Source organism: Nestor notabilis, unplaced genomic scaffold (assembly GCF_000696875.1).
Source record: "Nestor notabilis isolate BGI_N333 unplaced genomic scaffold, ASM69687v1 scaffold24886, whole genome shotgun sequence".
Lineage (NCBI taxonomy): Eukaryota > Metazoa > Chordata > Aves > Psittaciformes > Psittacidae > Nestor > Nestor notabilis.
In genome coordinates, this window is record NW_009931797.1 from 1 (window position 1) to 16,105 (window position 16,105).

General features: G+C 38.3%; 1 protein-coding gene across 1 annotated transcript; it reads left to right on the forward strand.

Annotated features, from left to right (window-relative positions):
* Nucleotides 1-2,214: 2,214 nt before the first annotated feature.
* Nucleotides 2,215-10,483, forward strand: SERTAD1 (SERTA domain containing 1). The gene is made up of 2 exons (XM_010016074.1): nt 2,215-2,335; nt 9,628-10,483. The coding sequence occupies exon 2, from the start codon at nt 9,632-9,634 to the stop codon at nt 10,481-10,483; it is 852 nt and encodes a 283-aa protein (XP_010014376.1). The 5' UTR covers nt 2,215-2,335; nt 9,628-9,631.
* The last annotated feature ends 5,622 nt before the right edge of the window (nt 10,484-16,105 follow it).

A 16,105-nucleotide genomic window follows, 5' to 3' on the forward strand; every position in this document is an offset into this window, starting at 1 on the left:
TCCCAGAATCGCAGCTCTTTAATTCTGGCGCTCGTGACCGCTGCCTCTATGGTAGCTGCGACTTGTGTATTCGCTGCACTTAGGGTTTTAATAGCGGGTTTTGTTCGACTTAATAAAGATATATCTTAGTCTGGGCTGCGAGTAGGTGTGTAAGACTGAAGGTGCATAAGCTTGGCCTCTTCTCCACATATCGTAAATTCATCTCGCTAATAGATGCAGTTAATGATGTCTGCCCTAGATAGGCCTGGAATTTTTCAAACTGTGTTGGAATAGTTCATTTCCAGAAACATAGGTAGGGGCCCGGTGCAGTAGTTTTCTGTTTTGTTTTGATTTGGCTAATACAGTTCAGGCAGTGAACTACAATGTGGAAAATAGTATTAACGTTGAAATGAATGCTGTAATCTCAAATTTCTAAAGTGACACGTAAATAGGTACTAGGAAACTGAGGAGAGACAGTGAAAGAAAAAGAAAGAAAAAAGAATCTACTGGACATTCAATTTATAGTGATTTGCAGCTACCGTGTCTTCTGTAGTTTGGATTTGTTAGAGTTTTTTTAATCAGATTGTAAAATCTAAACCTCATAACCTTACATCTGTAGTTCTTCCTGACACTCGTTCTATTGTGAAATCATAGTGGAAAAATCATAACCTCAACAATTAATTTTGCAAGAGTCCTTTAAAGTATGTAATAAAGGAATTAAATTTGGTAACTTCTTGGACTTCTAGCAAAAGGTTGGACTTCTAGCATACAATCAACACAATTAGAACGCTTGTTAGTTTCTCCAGGACTTTTTGGTGCTAAAAAGACTTCACATACTAAAACATTTGATGTTTTATACGCATTGCATAGAACATGCAGTGAATGTGCACCTCCCCCTGTGACCTAACAAGTACACTTTAATAAACTTCGCAAGTGACCTTCTGAAGTCCTGCTGCTTCAAAGCAGATAGGTTGTGAATCTTTGTATATTTGGTTTTATTTTTTCATTTACAAATAGCATGGATCTCCTTATGGTGGGGGGGAAGAAAGCTTCTAGAAGGAGGAGGGAGGTATTACAGTGTTTAGTGCTGTGGGTTAGATTTGGCGTTGTTAGGTCATGGGCATTTTACTGCCGTTTTACTGCATCTTTACAGTTCCAAGATTCTGTAAGCAGAGGAGCCCTTTGCTAGCATCAGGCTATGAGTTGCTATGTAAGATGAACTGTGTTCGTTTACTTGTCCATCAATTCAAATGTAAGACTGCCTTTCACTGTGTATTATGTTAAGATCTGTAAAATAACGTATGAACTCCCGATCCTTGATCGTGAAAGGTTGTATTTATCTGCATAAGTACTGATCCTTGCTCTTGTGATAAATCGGGGAAGTAATTGGTTTGCAGTAGTTGGGGAACAGGTGTCTCTGTGTGTGTATTGTACACAACCAGCCTTACATACAATCCATACAGTAGGCTGTTAGCTTATATAAGGGCTTTAATTCTTGGAATTAAAAAACTTTGCTTCTTTAGGTGGAGTTGAGACCTCAAGAGCATGGATCATGCAATTCCCTCCACATCTCCTGACTGAGTTCACTGTCACTTCAGCCTTTTCATATTTCCTAGAGTTTCCAGTGCCTTGATCTAATCCATGTAGTTTCTACCCAAACTGCAGATGCTGCTTTATCAGGGTTTTGATGAAAATTATGTCACACTGAATATTATATGCAATCATAGCATACCCTGCCAGCTGTCTTCTTATATTGGCTTTGTGTATGCTGAAACTAGAAAAATTAGGGAATTTAAGAAAAATTGAACTCCTTTTGCACCCTGTGTATGTTAGGGGTAATTCTAAGATGTATTTCTTTACAGTTCATGGTATTGTCTCTCCTGATATGTGATTACTGAGATGACTTCAACTGTAAATGGGTGTTCAGTAACCTGAAGAAGTATGAATGCAAGTTCTTATCCTAAAGCCTAACACTTAGAGGATCAGCGTTCTATTCTGTAGTATTCATTTATGAAAGGTAATTTCCATGGTTTATGTGTTCATAGGTGAAACTCTTAGGTCCTCTTATTTCTGTGTATTCATGAACTTCAGTTTTTCTTATACAGTTTAACTGTTTTAATAGGATTTAGCACAAATTGTTTAAAAGTTTGCTTAATAGTTCTGGTTAAAAAAAAAATCATTTCATAGTAATGAAATGCTCTGGGGTTGTTTGTTTTTTTTTTCTTTTTCTCCTTAAGTCACATCATCTTACCTCGGTGGATGGCTTGGCCTCGTGAGTAGTTCAAGACTATTGGATGACTACACTTTATGCAACATCTGGAATCTTCCCGCCTGGACTCCTTTCTGTTTTCTAAGGGTAACTACTTGTATGTTCATATGAAATAATACGTGCATAAATCATGTTCTGTTAATCAGCTGTAGATGTTACTTTTGTAGGTTAGAATGGTGAACTAAAAAATAAAAATGGGGTATGTAATATTAAGTGAAGTGCTTTAGGCTTACTGAATAAGCTCTTTGATTTGTATATTCTGAATTTACTTTTTTTTTCCAATTTATTATAAAATATTATAATGTTACAAAGAACATATAGTTGCCAGATCATGTCTGTTGGAAATTTGGTATCTAAGGCCTCGGTCTTGCAGTGAGGTCCACTGCTCAGCTGCCGAAATTGAGTTTACAGTTCTGTCTTGTGAGGAGAAGGCACTTTGGATACTGGAGAAAAGTTGTGTGCTACTCTGGTAGAGAAAATTTAAAGTGATTTCTGATTTATTTGGCTATTGAAAATTATTTACCTAAATATCCCATACAGAGAGCTAGAGTAAATGCACAGTCCTCAATCAGGAAAAGAGAGCACATCTTTGTTATTGTTGTTACTTTTACTGTTAATGGTCTGATTTTTCTGTTACAGTATGGGCATACTAAGCTATAACTTTTATCATGAATGTATCTTTATTTAGATCACTGTAACCCTAAAATACACATCACTGTTATGTAGGTGAATACATCCAGTATCTCTGTATTTGAAGTAAATAGATACTGTAAAGAAAAAGGATTGATAACTGTTCAGCTGGTTAGAACAAGCTGTGAAGAGGTGTATCATTGCATTTGCCGTTCTAATGATCATTCCTCTCTTCAGAGAGATACTTTGGTGGAACCGTGGTGGTTTGGTTCTTCTTGTTTGGATTCTTTCATGTTCTCATTCAATTACAGTTTAGTTTTACTATGAGGGTTTCTAGATTTAGTAGCTCTCGATCATGTGTTAGCTTTTGCTAACTACTCTTGAACCCTGGTTTAAATGATTCTGGTCCTTTCTTCCACTTAAAAAAATAATTAATAAAAGTAATCCAAAATTACAGAAAAAAAAATCTGCTAAACACACTCACATTAAAAATATATACTTGTGAGTTTTATTTGTAAATGTGGAACTAAATACACAAGTGTAGAGGGGGAGAGGAAGGAGAATGATGACAGTGATTTAGTTTGGTTTTTTTTCAAGGATGGAAATTTTCTTCTACCTAAGTAGAGAAAAAACTAAGACTGGTGGAGGCTGAACAGTGGTCTGTATTTACTGCTAGTGATAGATATCAGTGCTGAGAATACGGTTCATTTACTATTGTAAAGAGCCCGTATCCACTTGTTCTGTGCTGGACTCAGTCTTCCTCTTAATCCTTTCCTCTACTTAACAAATACTATTCAGCCTACATATTTTCAAAATGTGGGGAAGGATGTTAGGTACATCTATAGGTGGGGGGGTGTTTCTCTGTGGTTTTGGGGTTTGCTTTCTGTGAGTATATGTGGGTTTTTCTGTTTTGTTTTGAAGTCTGAACAGTGGCGTATCTTGATTCTGTGTTCCAGTTCCTTTATTAGTAACAGACTTATGTGTATTATAGGTTAGGATTTGGTGATCAAAAAGTTAACATTAATTCTCCCTTCTTTGAGCAGCTGTTTTCTGGTCATTTGTGACTCCTGTAAAGAAGTTGTTACATAGGAGTTTAGGTATGGGAGTAAGCTGGTAGGACTGCACTCCTCCCTGTATGCACACTTTTAGTCACTTGTGCCTTCTTCAGCAGTTACTCATCTTGGCTAAACTGGGGCAGGGCTGGAGGGGGTGGGGAGGCAGTGGACTTAAACACATTTTGGTGTATTCTGAAGTGCCTTCAGGTCCAGGTTACCCTTTTTTTTTTCTAAACTATGGTGTTTTCTAAGGTGTTTAATCCTTCTTCCCTCATTCCCACGTAATATTTGCTAACAATCAAGATGTGATGTTATACGGGGATCCCCAGCACTTGCTGAGGACACCAGATCAGATACACTGTTGTGTGTAGTCTGACAGCTTACTGTGTTACGTAAGTCATGTCTAAGTGATCAGTGCTAAGTCCGGATGGGAGGAAGGGATTTATACTGTGTCTGTTAACCATACCTTCAGCTGTACCTTTTTCTTGTGCAGCTGCTTGGAATACTAGTCAAGAGCCAGTCTATCACTTAATTAAAACTACTAATGAAGTTGTGCTGTCTAAGCCAAAATCTATGTCAGGTAGGGGAAAGATTATCATTAGAAATAGTGTGCGACATACATCAGGTAATTCTGGGAAATAACCATAACTGTAAGGATGTTTGTCTTCCTTTGTACTTCCCACAGATAAATGCGTGCTTGTGGAATGTGTGTCTGTGGAAGAGAGAGGAGCACAGGAAATCAGGTTTTCAGCCAGCTTCGGTCAGTCAGTAACACAAGTGGATAATCCAAAGAGACTTCTGTTTGGTTTTACTGTTACGTGGCTTCTACAGTTATGAGCCAAAGGAGACTTTGAAAGGCAATTCCCCAAATTACAATAGCAAGGAGTCTCTAATTTTGATTTTAATACATAAGTTGCGTTACCGAAAACTAGAGAGGCAGCTTTCACTCATGAGGTGCTTACACCTATTGAAATCTGGTATTTCTGTCCTACAGGGAAAGTAATTTTTCATTTTGAGAAAGGCTGGAAAATGCAAGTGTGGCTGTATGAAAAGGATCAAGCAAACCTGAATTTAATAACGTCTTAAAAAGAAAAGTCAGAATGGACCACTATCAGTGAATTATTTTGACCTGTGTAGTGCAGGCCAAGTACCTTACTGGTGATCTTGCTATTTAAACATGCTCTTTAAATGTAAATGAATCACTCTTGTGTAGTTGACTATAGTGCTTGTTTTGTGCATGAAAAGTTCACGTTCAGACAATGCTGTGCCAGTCCTATGTTTTATATTCATTACATTTGAAGTTTTTCTCTACTGGAAATTAAAGCTCTGAATGGTTCCAAGTTCTAAATATTGTTTAACTTGCTTTTAAAACCTTTTTTGGAAGGTGAGAAAGAGGAAATTAAGTAGTAGCTTGCCCAGATAGAAGTAATTGAGGGGTTTCACATGCTGCATTCTTTTTTGTGACTGTTTCCAGATGTACTTCCTAACCATGTGTCAGTGGCAGCTGCACTGCACTATCAGGCCCTCTGACAGATGGAGCTGTGTTTTTCTCTCTGAAATGGTGGCACGAGTCCTGTATTGTCCACAGCACATTTCTTGGTAGCGTGGAATGTTTCTTCTGAGTAGCTGCACGCTCTGACCAGGCCTGTTGGTTTGGTATTGTGTGTGGATTTGCCAACCAGGGACGTGCCTCTTCCCTCCAAGTTTTTTCAAACCCTGGTACGGTGTAGGATTACAGAGCATGGGTGCTTCTTCCCATCTTAGCAGGGAGGAGTTTCTGTGAAATGTCCTCCATAGAACTGGAAGGAACTGAGGAACATGGTGTCACGGGCAGAATTTCTGCGTGCAGACTCCTTTGTAGTTCAGTGACATGAGCAGAGAGTTTGGTGCTCCTAAACACTGAGTTCACTTTGCTTCCTTTTCTCTGTATCTGCAATTAATTGTAATTAAAAAAAAGGCATTCTGCCATAAATGGTTTTATGCTCAGTTTGCATTAGTATAATGAGAGAAGATGCGAAAATGCCAGAAAAAAGTTACTGAGATGTGGTGTTCTTCATTGTGTTTTTCATGACACAAGATTCTAAAATACAGCATCTGAACTAAAAAAATTTTGGTTGTTGAACTTTAAGAAAGAGTTCAAGAGAAGGGTGGCTTACAGCTTGTTTTGTTATTGAACAGCTGTGTATAGACCTCACATTTGAAGTTGGCATAAACTTTTAATTTTTGTTGAGTTTATTTACTTACAAATTGCAGAGTTATCAGATTGGCATATTCCAAAATCCTGTTACTTGATCCAATTTTTTCAAGGTCTGAGTCGGTTCCTGGAATTAGGCTGGAGTAAGGAGATTGCAGTTTCTAGACACTCTGTGTTTCATTATGCCCAACTTAGTCTTGTTTGAATTGACTGTGCTGTTCTCTCAGCTGATTGAAAGGACTGACTACTGTGCAGCAGTCATTTTGCCTGGGCATGATACTGTGGATTTTTGTGTGGACTGCTGTTTGCTTTCCTTAGTTCCAAAAATTGGAGAAGCACTTCATAATTAAATAATGTGATCAACATCCTACACTGCAAAATAATGCTATCAGACAAGTGCCTTTTGACTGCTGTGTGAATTTTGGGTTTGGGATGTGTGTGTTAATACGTAATGCTACAAAAGGACAAGTTACTTAAAAAATACAGAGCAGGTTGTTAAGGATATGACCCTGTCAGAAATTCTTGTGTTAGAAAATAAAGCAAAAGGCCTGATAAAATGTAGATTAGTTGGTAACAAAGGGGCTTTGTATCTTTTGTAGGTCAGCAGCTGAGTGTTTGACAAGAACAGAAATTTAATGTCTCCTGTAGCAACCATGACACTAGTCATTTTAAAATCCACTGTGCCAGTGGTACTCTGGCTTTCATTAGTCTGTTCCAAATTTTTACATAACCTCTGAAGTCATCTTGCTTCTGGAGGGAGTCTTGGGGACCCTTGCAATTAGGCAGAAATCATACTAAACAGGCAGAATTTTTAAAACATAAGCTAGGACTGTGTGTATGTATTTAGAACAAAATACATCTTTTTGACGTCTAGAGAGTGGGGAGTCTGTTTAGTAGAAACATCTGAAGTTGTAGCAAATAATGTTTCTTGCACTTCATTTTTATAGTTCAAAGTGTTGTCACACTCAAGCTTTGTTACATGTTTCTAGAATGCTCTGGGACAAATTTTAGGAAGAAAATTTGAGGAATGAAAAGGAAAGTGGCTGCATATATGAGCATGAAATGTTTAGCTTTGTTAGACTGCTATATGAATTTAAAAGTTAGGCATTTCATTTTAAGTTGTTTTTGTGAAATTATATATCTTTGTGTATGATAGTTGCTTGCTTTTTAAGCTTGCTTTACAGAATTTTAATACTAGCATGTTAGAAATTAACAGTATTTATATAATTCTAATAGAAAAGTCTGTTATTTCATGTGTCTAATGAAGTGTAAATACATATTTTAAAATATATTAAAAGCAGTAAATTGTCAAAACCAAGCATTCTGAATGTATAACATGCCAGAATTGCTGTTCCCTGTATGGTGTTAATTTTGTTCCCTTACGAATGTGAATTTTGGTCTGCTTTAAGTAGTGGAGAGAAGAGAAAAAAAAAAAAAAAAAAAAGGCAAATGTGCAGTGTGTGGTGACCAAATAGCCATTTTGATGTATGTTTCTATTCATTGTAGTAATGATTTGGGGTGGTGCCTTATGTAGTACGCAGCATTTCAATGCTACTGAAAATGGAGAGTTGTTAATTTTATTGTGAGTTTTCTGTGATTTGCAGACACTAATTGTCTTCATGATGTGAGTTGGTATATTTAGCAACAGTTCTACTGTAAAATCCTGCATAATCATGATTTTCCATAGATTGCGTCTAAAATTACCAGTCGCTGACATGGTTTGGCTGAGATGCCTGGCACACACTGCCCCCCAAGATACTTTCTGTTATTGTATTTGGTGCCTGAACTTTGCGTTCAGCTTTCTCATTTTGTCTGTACCATCTGGTTCTGTTTGCTCTAAGTGGGGTGCTGGACTGGGGGAGCAGTGCATAGTAGGTATGGTAAGATCACCCAGGTGAATAGACACATGCAGACGCCTTGTGATGTTTAAAAATGCAGCTCTGGTAAAATTACAATGAAAGCTTTTTTGTTCTGTTTTAGTAGTGCCCGTGTTATAAACTGAACTGTAGGCCAGACTGCTACTCCTTGTTACATATAAATGCATTTTTATGATAAATTTAATTTCATCCAGCTATGTCTGCCTCCCTCTTTCTCCTTTTCCCCTTTCCCCCCAAGAAGTATGCTCAAGAAGTCTTAAACTCCTATAGCAAGTGTCTGTTTTTTCTTGTGTGTTCTGTGGAGCAATATGCACTGCTTGCTTGCTTTTTGTTCCTCCAGAGGAGCTGAGTTCTCCAGCCTTGTCTAGGCAGATGGATGTAGCCATGGAGCCTTGCTGTGTGCTCCCTGCAAATCTGGAGAAGTCCCAGAAGCAAAAGAGGCTTTATCCTGCTACCTCCTCCTTGTCCCCAAAAGTGTAGCAACAAGCTAGCAGCTGGCAGCTGCAGCAATCAGCTGAGCTATTGCTGGCAGTATCCAGTGCTCACATGAAAAGGAAGTTGGGAGGCCCTCTGCAGCATGCAGGGTCTGGATCGTTGTGTGTGAAGGATCTGCTCTTAATCCACCATTGGGTGTCTGAGTTATGACTGCTTCATTTTTTTCAATTGTTTGGATCACATGTATTTTAGATGTGTGTGCATACAGGTTTTTTGTAACAGATGTACCATATTTCAATGCAAAAGCACACAAAGCAGACTGAAAGCAGCTAAATTCTATTTCTTTTCTTTTAGCTATGTACCAAAATTGGTCACTTGTAAAATGCCATTTAATAGCATCCTGCTGGATATCCTTAGCATTAAGTCAGTAGCAGGCTGTGAACCGGCAGCCGTGAGTGCTGATCATTCTGTGAGCTCTGTGGTCCAGCCAAATTTCCTCCCCCGTTTAGATAAACTACTAAGCTACGGAATGGATATAAGGATCCCATGGAAGACCCTGTTGCTGGCCTGGCTGTGCAGTTCAACTGTAGTAAAACAACTCTGAGTTACCAGTGAGGGACAGAAATTAGTTCTATAGAGAGTTCTCAGAGACACACTGAGCAAGACCCTCGGAGGGATAAAAATGGGTGTTGAAATTAGCTTTAAAGTCTTACCTACTATACGTAGGAATAAATGTTAAAATGAAAATGTTGAAATAGTCTGTACAGTTACTATAGTCCTTAGTATAAGCATTTATTTCATGTGGACATACAGATGTTTCTCATTAATGAATTTGTATGCTGTATAATTTAAGAGGCTAAAAAGCTTAGCTATTAAAGATTTTAAATAATTAAATTCATTTTCTCATAGTACAGTTAAAAGTAAACCTGCAACCTAAAATTTAGAAGTATATAGCTTTTTTTACAAAACAGCTACTATATTTATTTTCATGTTTTCTTCAAAAAAATAAGTTATTCCAAAACAATAGAGCTGCAAAGTGCATCTTCTCAATGAAATTCTTTAAATACTGTATGGCATTAGAGCCTAAGTTAACTGTACATTGTATACCACAGACTTTTCAAAAGTACGTGTTGAGATTTTGAAGACGTGATAGTCTTGCCCAAGATTAATTCGTAATTTCTCTTTCAGGTTCATGTTGGGGAGAGGTCTAAAACGCAAGCTGAGTGACTATGAGGAGAACATGGCTGGTCTCTCGAGTGCCTTTGATTCCAGTCGAAATCTGCCATACCCACTTAAGAGGCAGTTGGTGCTTAATATGTGCCTCACCAAGTTACAGACATACAAAATGCTGGTGGAACCGAACTTGCACCGGTCTGTCCTCATAGCCAACACAGTACGGCAAATTCAAGAGGAAATGAGACAGGAGAGTAATCAGCAGCCAATTAATGTTTGCCCTGGCATTACTCCTAGTTCTCACAGCTACACAGGGATGGAATCATCTGGGATTTCTCTCCAGTTGCCTTCAGGTATTAGTCAGCAAGAGTCTAACTGTTGCGACTTGCGGTCTGTAGAAGACCCAATTGAAAATAGCCTGCTGATAGTTTCAGATGATGATATGTCATCTGCTATTTCATCTATTCTGAAGGATTTAGACTTTGTAGAAGATATAAGCCCACCTACTTGTCTGGTTCCTACTGGAGATGACCAGCCAAAGTTTCCAGAAAATACTGGTCTAAAACTAGAAGATGATAGACAGGATTTGAAGGGAGCTGAATGTGTGTTTGGTTCCTTTGAGATTTCAAATTCAACTAGTTACTTGAAGGATTTGGCGATAGATGACATTTTTGAAGATATTGACACTTCAATGTATGACTCAGACTTTTGTTGCCCTCCACTAATGCCGCCCAGACCACCATCTCTTGCTACAGAAGAGCCATTGAAAACCTTTCCATCTTGTAATTCTTCTTCAGCAAGCAACATTCAGATATGTAGAACAGATCTGAGTGAGTTGGACCACATCATGGAAATTCTTGTTGGATCCTGATACTTGTTTTACCCAAAGATACTTTTTAACTGCCACTTTCATTTGGTTTCAGGATAAGAGCCACTGGAAAAGTTGTAAAGAATTCTTTAAAACACAAACTAAAATAATTTGTCCGTAGTGGGATTTTCTAAGTAATTTCAAAACCAAAAGAGTGGCAGATTTAATTTTTTTTTTTTTTTAAAGAAATATTTATTTATCAGAACTGTGCAATCATCATTTTCCTTCCAGGGCATGTGTGGAACAATAGGCACATACCCTTATCACCCCTCATGCCTCTTTCAATAAACTTTTTTATGTGCAATTTTTAATTTGTCAGAAGAAATTTACATGCAAAACAAATTTCATATGAGATGATCTTTTACAAAGCCTCCACTTTATTTTTAATATCAGAGTCTATGCCAAGTTGGCATCCGTCAAGTTGCGTAGTTGGATTGTGTGGATTGCAGATGCATTACTAGAGATGGGTATATTTTAAAAATGAGACACACTGCTTTCTTTTGGTCAGAAAAGCAGATCAAGACACTTACCAACGAAGTCTCTTGCATTTTCTAAAGCATTCAGAACTATTTATTTTTGTAAATTTTATAGTCTTTCTACATTTTACTACGTTATTTCATCATAGTTCAAATATAATGGACTTCTAGTTGGATGTGTTTAGCACTACCTCTGAGCTGAAATGCTTTAACTCTTTCCAGTGCTTCGTCTAAGACTGCAGATCTTTTTGTTTCTATTTTTTTCTGGGGGAAAGTACTTCTAACTCATTAAGCTGATCTTTTGACAGTGACCTAGCTGATTTGTGAAATCAAGGGTATTCAATGTTTAAAAACTTTTAAGTATTTACAAATGTAATTTATATGTAGATTGTGCAATTTAACATTTTTCTGTCAGTATTACGTGCTTAGATTTTGAATAATCTTGGCGTTCTTTAAATTAAAACTTACTATGTACAGGTAGCTTTTTAATCTCTTTTGGAAAACACTGTCCTTCAACCCTGCTTTCACTACAAAGTTCAAGATGATTTTTATGTGCAATATTATTTAAAAAGATACACATTTGTACACCTGGCATTGTGGAAAGAAACGCTTCTAGACTTAAAACTTCTAGCACCTTTGGAGGATACTCAAGAGAGTCAACATTGTTGTATCCTTTAAGAAAGAAAGTTGAGAACACTTCTTACTACACCAGTGCTTACTGCTTTGAATACTCCTGAAATACTCATGGATGCGTGGTGAGTCAGTGCTGATGACTAAGTACCATCGTGCCGCTGTGTTGGTACCGTGGAGCTCAGGGTCTGACCGCTCGGGCACAGCGCCGGGGCTGGGGCCTGCATGGGCTTTGGAACATCGCAGTGGCAGCTGCTGCTGCTGCGGCCTGGCCCAGGAAAGGAGGGGTGCGTGTGCATGGCAGGTGTGTATATTATATATATATAAGCGTGCTCATCAACTGAAGATGAGATTTGCAGTGAGAACTATTTTTCCGTAAGGCAGTTTGGATACTTATTTCAGCTTGAACTGAGGTCTGTATTGATCCTTGCTATTGTCTTCTGAATTACACACTTGCACATTAGTTTTGGGGTTTGTTTTTTAATTTTATTTTTATTTTTTAATTATAAAACCTTTACTTTGTTCTTGAAAGCCGCAGCACCTGTGTTGTACGAAAATTTGCAGTTGTAAAAGCTTTGCTTTGGTTTGTTGTTCTTGGTTTGTTTTTCTGTTTTTCTGCTGAGATTTTCATTAATGGGGCATGGGCAGAGGTAAAAACTGTTGCCGGTGTGTTGCATCTCACAGAAGTTGAAATCCTGGCCCTGCTGAAGGGACCAGGGTGTCACCAAGTTATTTCTAGTCTTAACTGATGCTGTGGCACACCTACCCTGTGCAAAGATCTCTATTTTTTACTGTGACTATTTTGGTTAACTGTTAGCTGCCGTTACAGTTTGGTATCCCAAACCAATGGAGAACCAGTTCGGGTCACATCCTTGCAGCCATTGGGTTGTTTAGCAACCGAAGGGTATAAATGTATTTATATGCATATAATGTATTGATTCTAATATAAAATTTCTGATCTAAAGTATTTTGAATTGCTGGATAAAGGGATTTGTTTGAAGAGTGTATAAATAGTTCTTGAAGAGGTACAGCTTCAGAATGTACACAGATTGTGCATTGTGTATAGACTACTCTGGCGTTTCCTCAGCCTCTACTTTTGTATTAAAGATATGACTGAATAAATCCTTGAAATATTAAGGGCCTTCTGCACTGTGATGAAACAGAGTTGTGGTTAAAAATGTCTTTAAATTCAGTGATGAGTGATAAAATAAAAAGACTGCATCTAATTTCTTTTGCATTTGAAAATATGGAATGTTACTATGCAGTAAAGATATTTTGGTATGAAAATTGTATCATGTAGCAAATAGTGAACACTTACTAAATCCACAGACTCACCTTGCAGCCCCTACAGAAACATGAGAGGAGACAACTTGTTCTTCAGCATTTACATGCTGAAGGTTTTTGTATACCTTGGAAAAAAAAAAAATTGTTGGTAAATGTTTTATCAACAATTCAGAATGCATTTTTTGTTGGAGTGCTTGCTACAAAGCTCTGTTTCTAATTGGTTGCTTGCATCACAGTGCCAAGACCATAAGTTGGTGTGTAAATGCAGTTCGGTTATGTATGGAACTATGTGCAAAGGGAAGTTTAATTTTTAAATATGCACAAATTAATTTTAAAATCCTTCCATGTAAAATGAAGTTAGAGGCTAGTTGTGGTGGACCTATTTATTGTATGTTTGGAAATAAAAGCCACAGTTTTGCAGTTTAACCATTTATATTCTGAAGCCTTCAATATTTGACTGTTTTAAAACCAAACCAGAAAAACATGGTACCTTGCCAAACTTCATTTGGTCTTTCACTCATGAAGATGTGTTCCCTAGGTTGTTGCTCTTGTACACCCCCCACACCCCTTCTTTTCTCACCAGAAATACTAGATACCTTACGCAGCTTTGCTGTTATGGAAATTAGGCATGCCAGCCACCATGTCTTCCAGCTAAGGCAAGAGAGATTCCTTTATGGAAGTACTTTATATTAATAGTGCTGCAGCTTGAGCTGGGTGCCTCTGAAGAGAAACCCTGAACAAAGAAATCTCTGGGCAATTGCACCCTTACAGTCAAAGTTCCCCACCCCTCATGCTACTTCATACCAATAGCAATATTACAGTCTGGGGTTTTCTTGCTTTTTATTGGTTTTATTTGTTTGCTGTCTCATTACTAAGCAGCTGCCAAGTTACCATCTTCATACACACTGTCAGCATCCTCCTGTGTTCGTTTTAGCCAATTCTGTATTTTGCCGTTTGGCATGTTGTAATACGGCTGTTGTAGTTCATGTACCACAATCTATAGGCTTTGCCTACTTCACCTTTTAATATTTAAGCTGCTACCTGTGTCTAGCTGTTACTAATGTTAGTGCTGTTAGCTCTAAGTTTCGACTAACTTTTTCTACAACATTGCATCCCTTTGTGTGTCCTGTCCCCATAGAACAAGGGATGGCCCAGAGAACACTTACTCAGGCTAGTGGGGTTGGGGGATTACTGCTGTAAACACATGCCAAATGTTTGCTAGCACTTACCTGTCCTCTGGTTGCTGTCTTGACTGCCCTGCAGAGTCTTCCTGGCCCATGTAGTTCTTGACATTGCTTCAGGAGTTGCTGTGCTGGAAAGCAAGCAGTGGATTCAAGTATCCTTGATGCACATAATGTCGACACTTCAGACTCATGTCCTTGTCAGTCTGCGACAAAAATACTGCAGAAGGGTGTTGCTGGTCTGTGCTACATCAGCAGATTACACCAGCACCTTCAGGGTTAAAAGTTTCCACCCTGTTCCTCTATAATGAGGTCCTGACTTGTGCAATGAACTTAGTTTTGTTGACAAGGCTGCACTGGCTGCTACCTGCCAACTCGGTATTCTTCTTACCTTTGTCCTGGAGCCTGCTGACCACAGCATGAAAAGCCTAGATCTAGAAGTAACTTCTTCACAGACACCTGGTTTTGGCTGTGAGGAGGTTACTGTCATCATGGCAGCCCTGTCACTCTCTGCATTACTAGAGTGGGACACTGTGGTACAGACCTGCTCTTGGACCGGTGGATCTTGAAGATCAGCAAGAGAAAATGCTGTCTCGCAAAGGTATGCTGCAGTTTAGTTTTGTAAGAAAGTATTTTTGAAGTATTGCTTTCAGGTTATGTTAAGACCCTTTAAAGATGGTGTAAAATTTCATAGACTTTTATCAGTTTTAGCCACACAGAAAGACCTGAAGTTAAAAGCCTGCTGAGTGGCATAGCTCAGTGCAATGGTGGTTTAATATATGACTGGCTGGGGAGATGCATACGCTGCCCGGGGTGTTCCATCTAGCTCAGTGTTCCACATACAGGAAGGGACACTTCAAAAGATCACTTTCTAGCTCAAGCAAGAGTAAAATACACAGAAGAAAATAACCTACTCACGAGTTCTGTGAGGAAGACAAGTTATACTTAGTTGTAAAACTGATTTTAAGTTATTAAAAAACAACATTAGAAGTGAAGGGTTAAGCTATTAAGATGCGCAAGTGTCTATAAATAAAGAATGTGTTATTAAAGCAGATGTTGGGGAGTCTGGAAGATTTTTTGCATTTAAGTATTTGCTGGACATTCACAGGTATCTTGCCTTGCTGGAAGAAGAAGGAAATGCTGCACATTCATTCCATATGCTTTTCCCTGGTGAGGACCCATCCATGCCAGCAGAGCACTAAGCTGGGTTGGCTGAGCTTTGGCTGTGCAATGGGATGACAGTTCCAGAGGTTCTCACCCCTATTTCTGCAGAAGGTGCTCAATGTGGCTGAATTGAGCCTGTTGCAACTGCTGCCAGAGTATGTTACGTGTTGCTTTGCATCTTCCAGAGTGGATCTGGTAGGTTAAACTCAATCAACACAGAAGTCTGATGTTTCAGAATTAGTTTGCAGCTTATTTTTAGCCAAACTCTCTGTGCCATCCTAACTGGAGGAGAAGTGCTACAGAAAGTCCTCCCATTTTTAAATGGGATGATCATTAAAACTGATCTTCACTATTAAAAAACCAGAGTGCTTTTAAATCCTGCAAGGGCCTTGCACTTTGAAAAGAACGTTTAAGGTTTTACAAGATGTTTGTTTTTCACTGAGTCTTCAGCATATCTCAAGCCAATGGTGAGCTTATGGTCCATTAGAAATCATCCTAGCTCTGGAATGCCCCCTCCCATTTTTTTTTTTTTTGTTAATAAAATTCTCCGTATTACTTGGAGTTTTTACTACTAAGTCCACAAACACTGGCAATATGCTGTTTCTAAAACTTTTTTGTTATACCTTTGAACAGAATATGCATTGAGGTATTTTCAGGCTTTCACAGAGTAGTTCTTTTTTTGTAAAGCTGCTTACAGTGTTCCTTCTACAAAAGAAACATGTCAGTAATTACATTGCTGATTTGAACTTCTTAAAACTTAATTCTATGGGTATATTTTGCCCGTAATCTCAGTGGAAGAAAAAGGCATTTCTGTTTAGCTGTGCTGTCTGAAACTGTTACTTTGCTTTAGTTTGCACCTTTTCCAAATCCTAAGCAAATGTCAGAAGTCT

What these genes read in the sequence shown, in the direction of transcription:
- SERTAD1 (XM_010016074.1), top strand. Translation starts at nt 9,632, where the DNA reads ATGTTGGGGAGAGGTCTAAAACGCAAGCTGAGTGACTATGAGGAGAAC.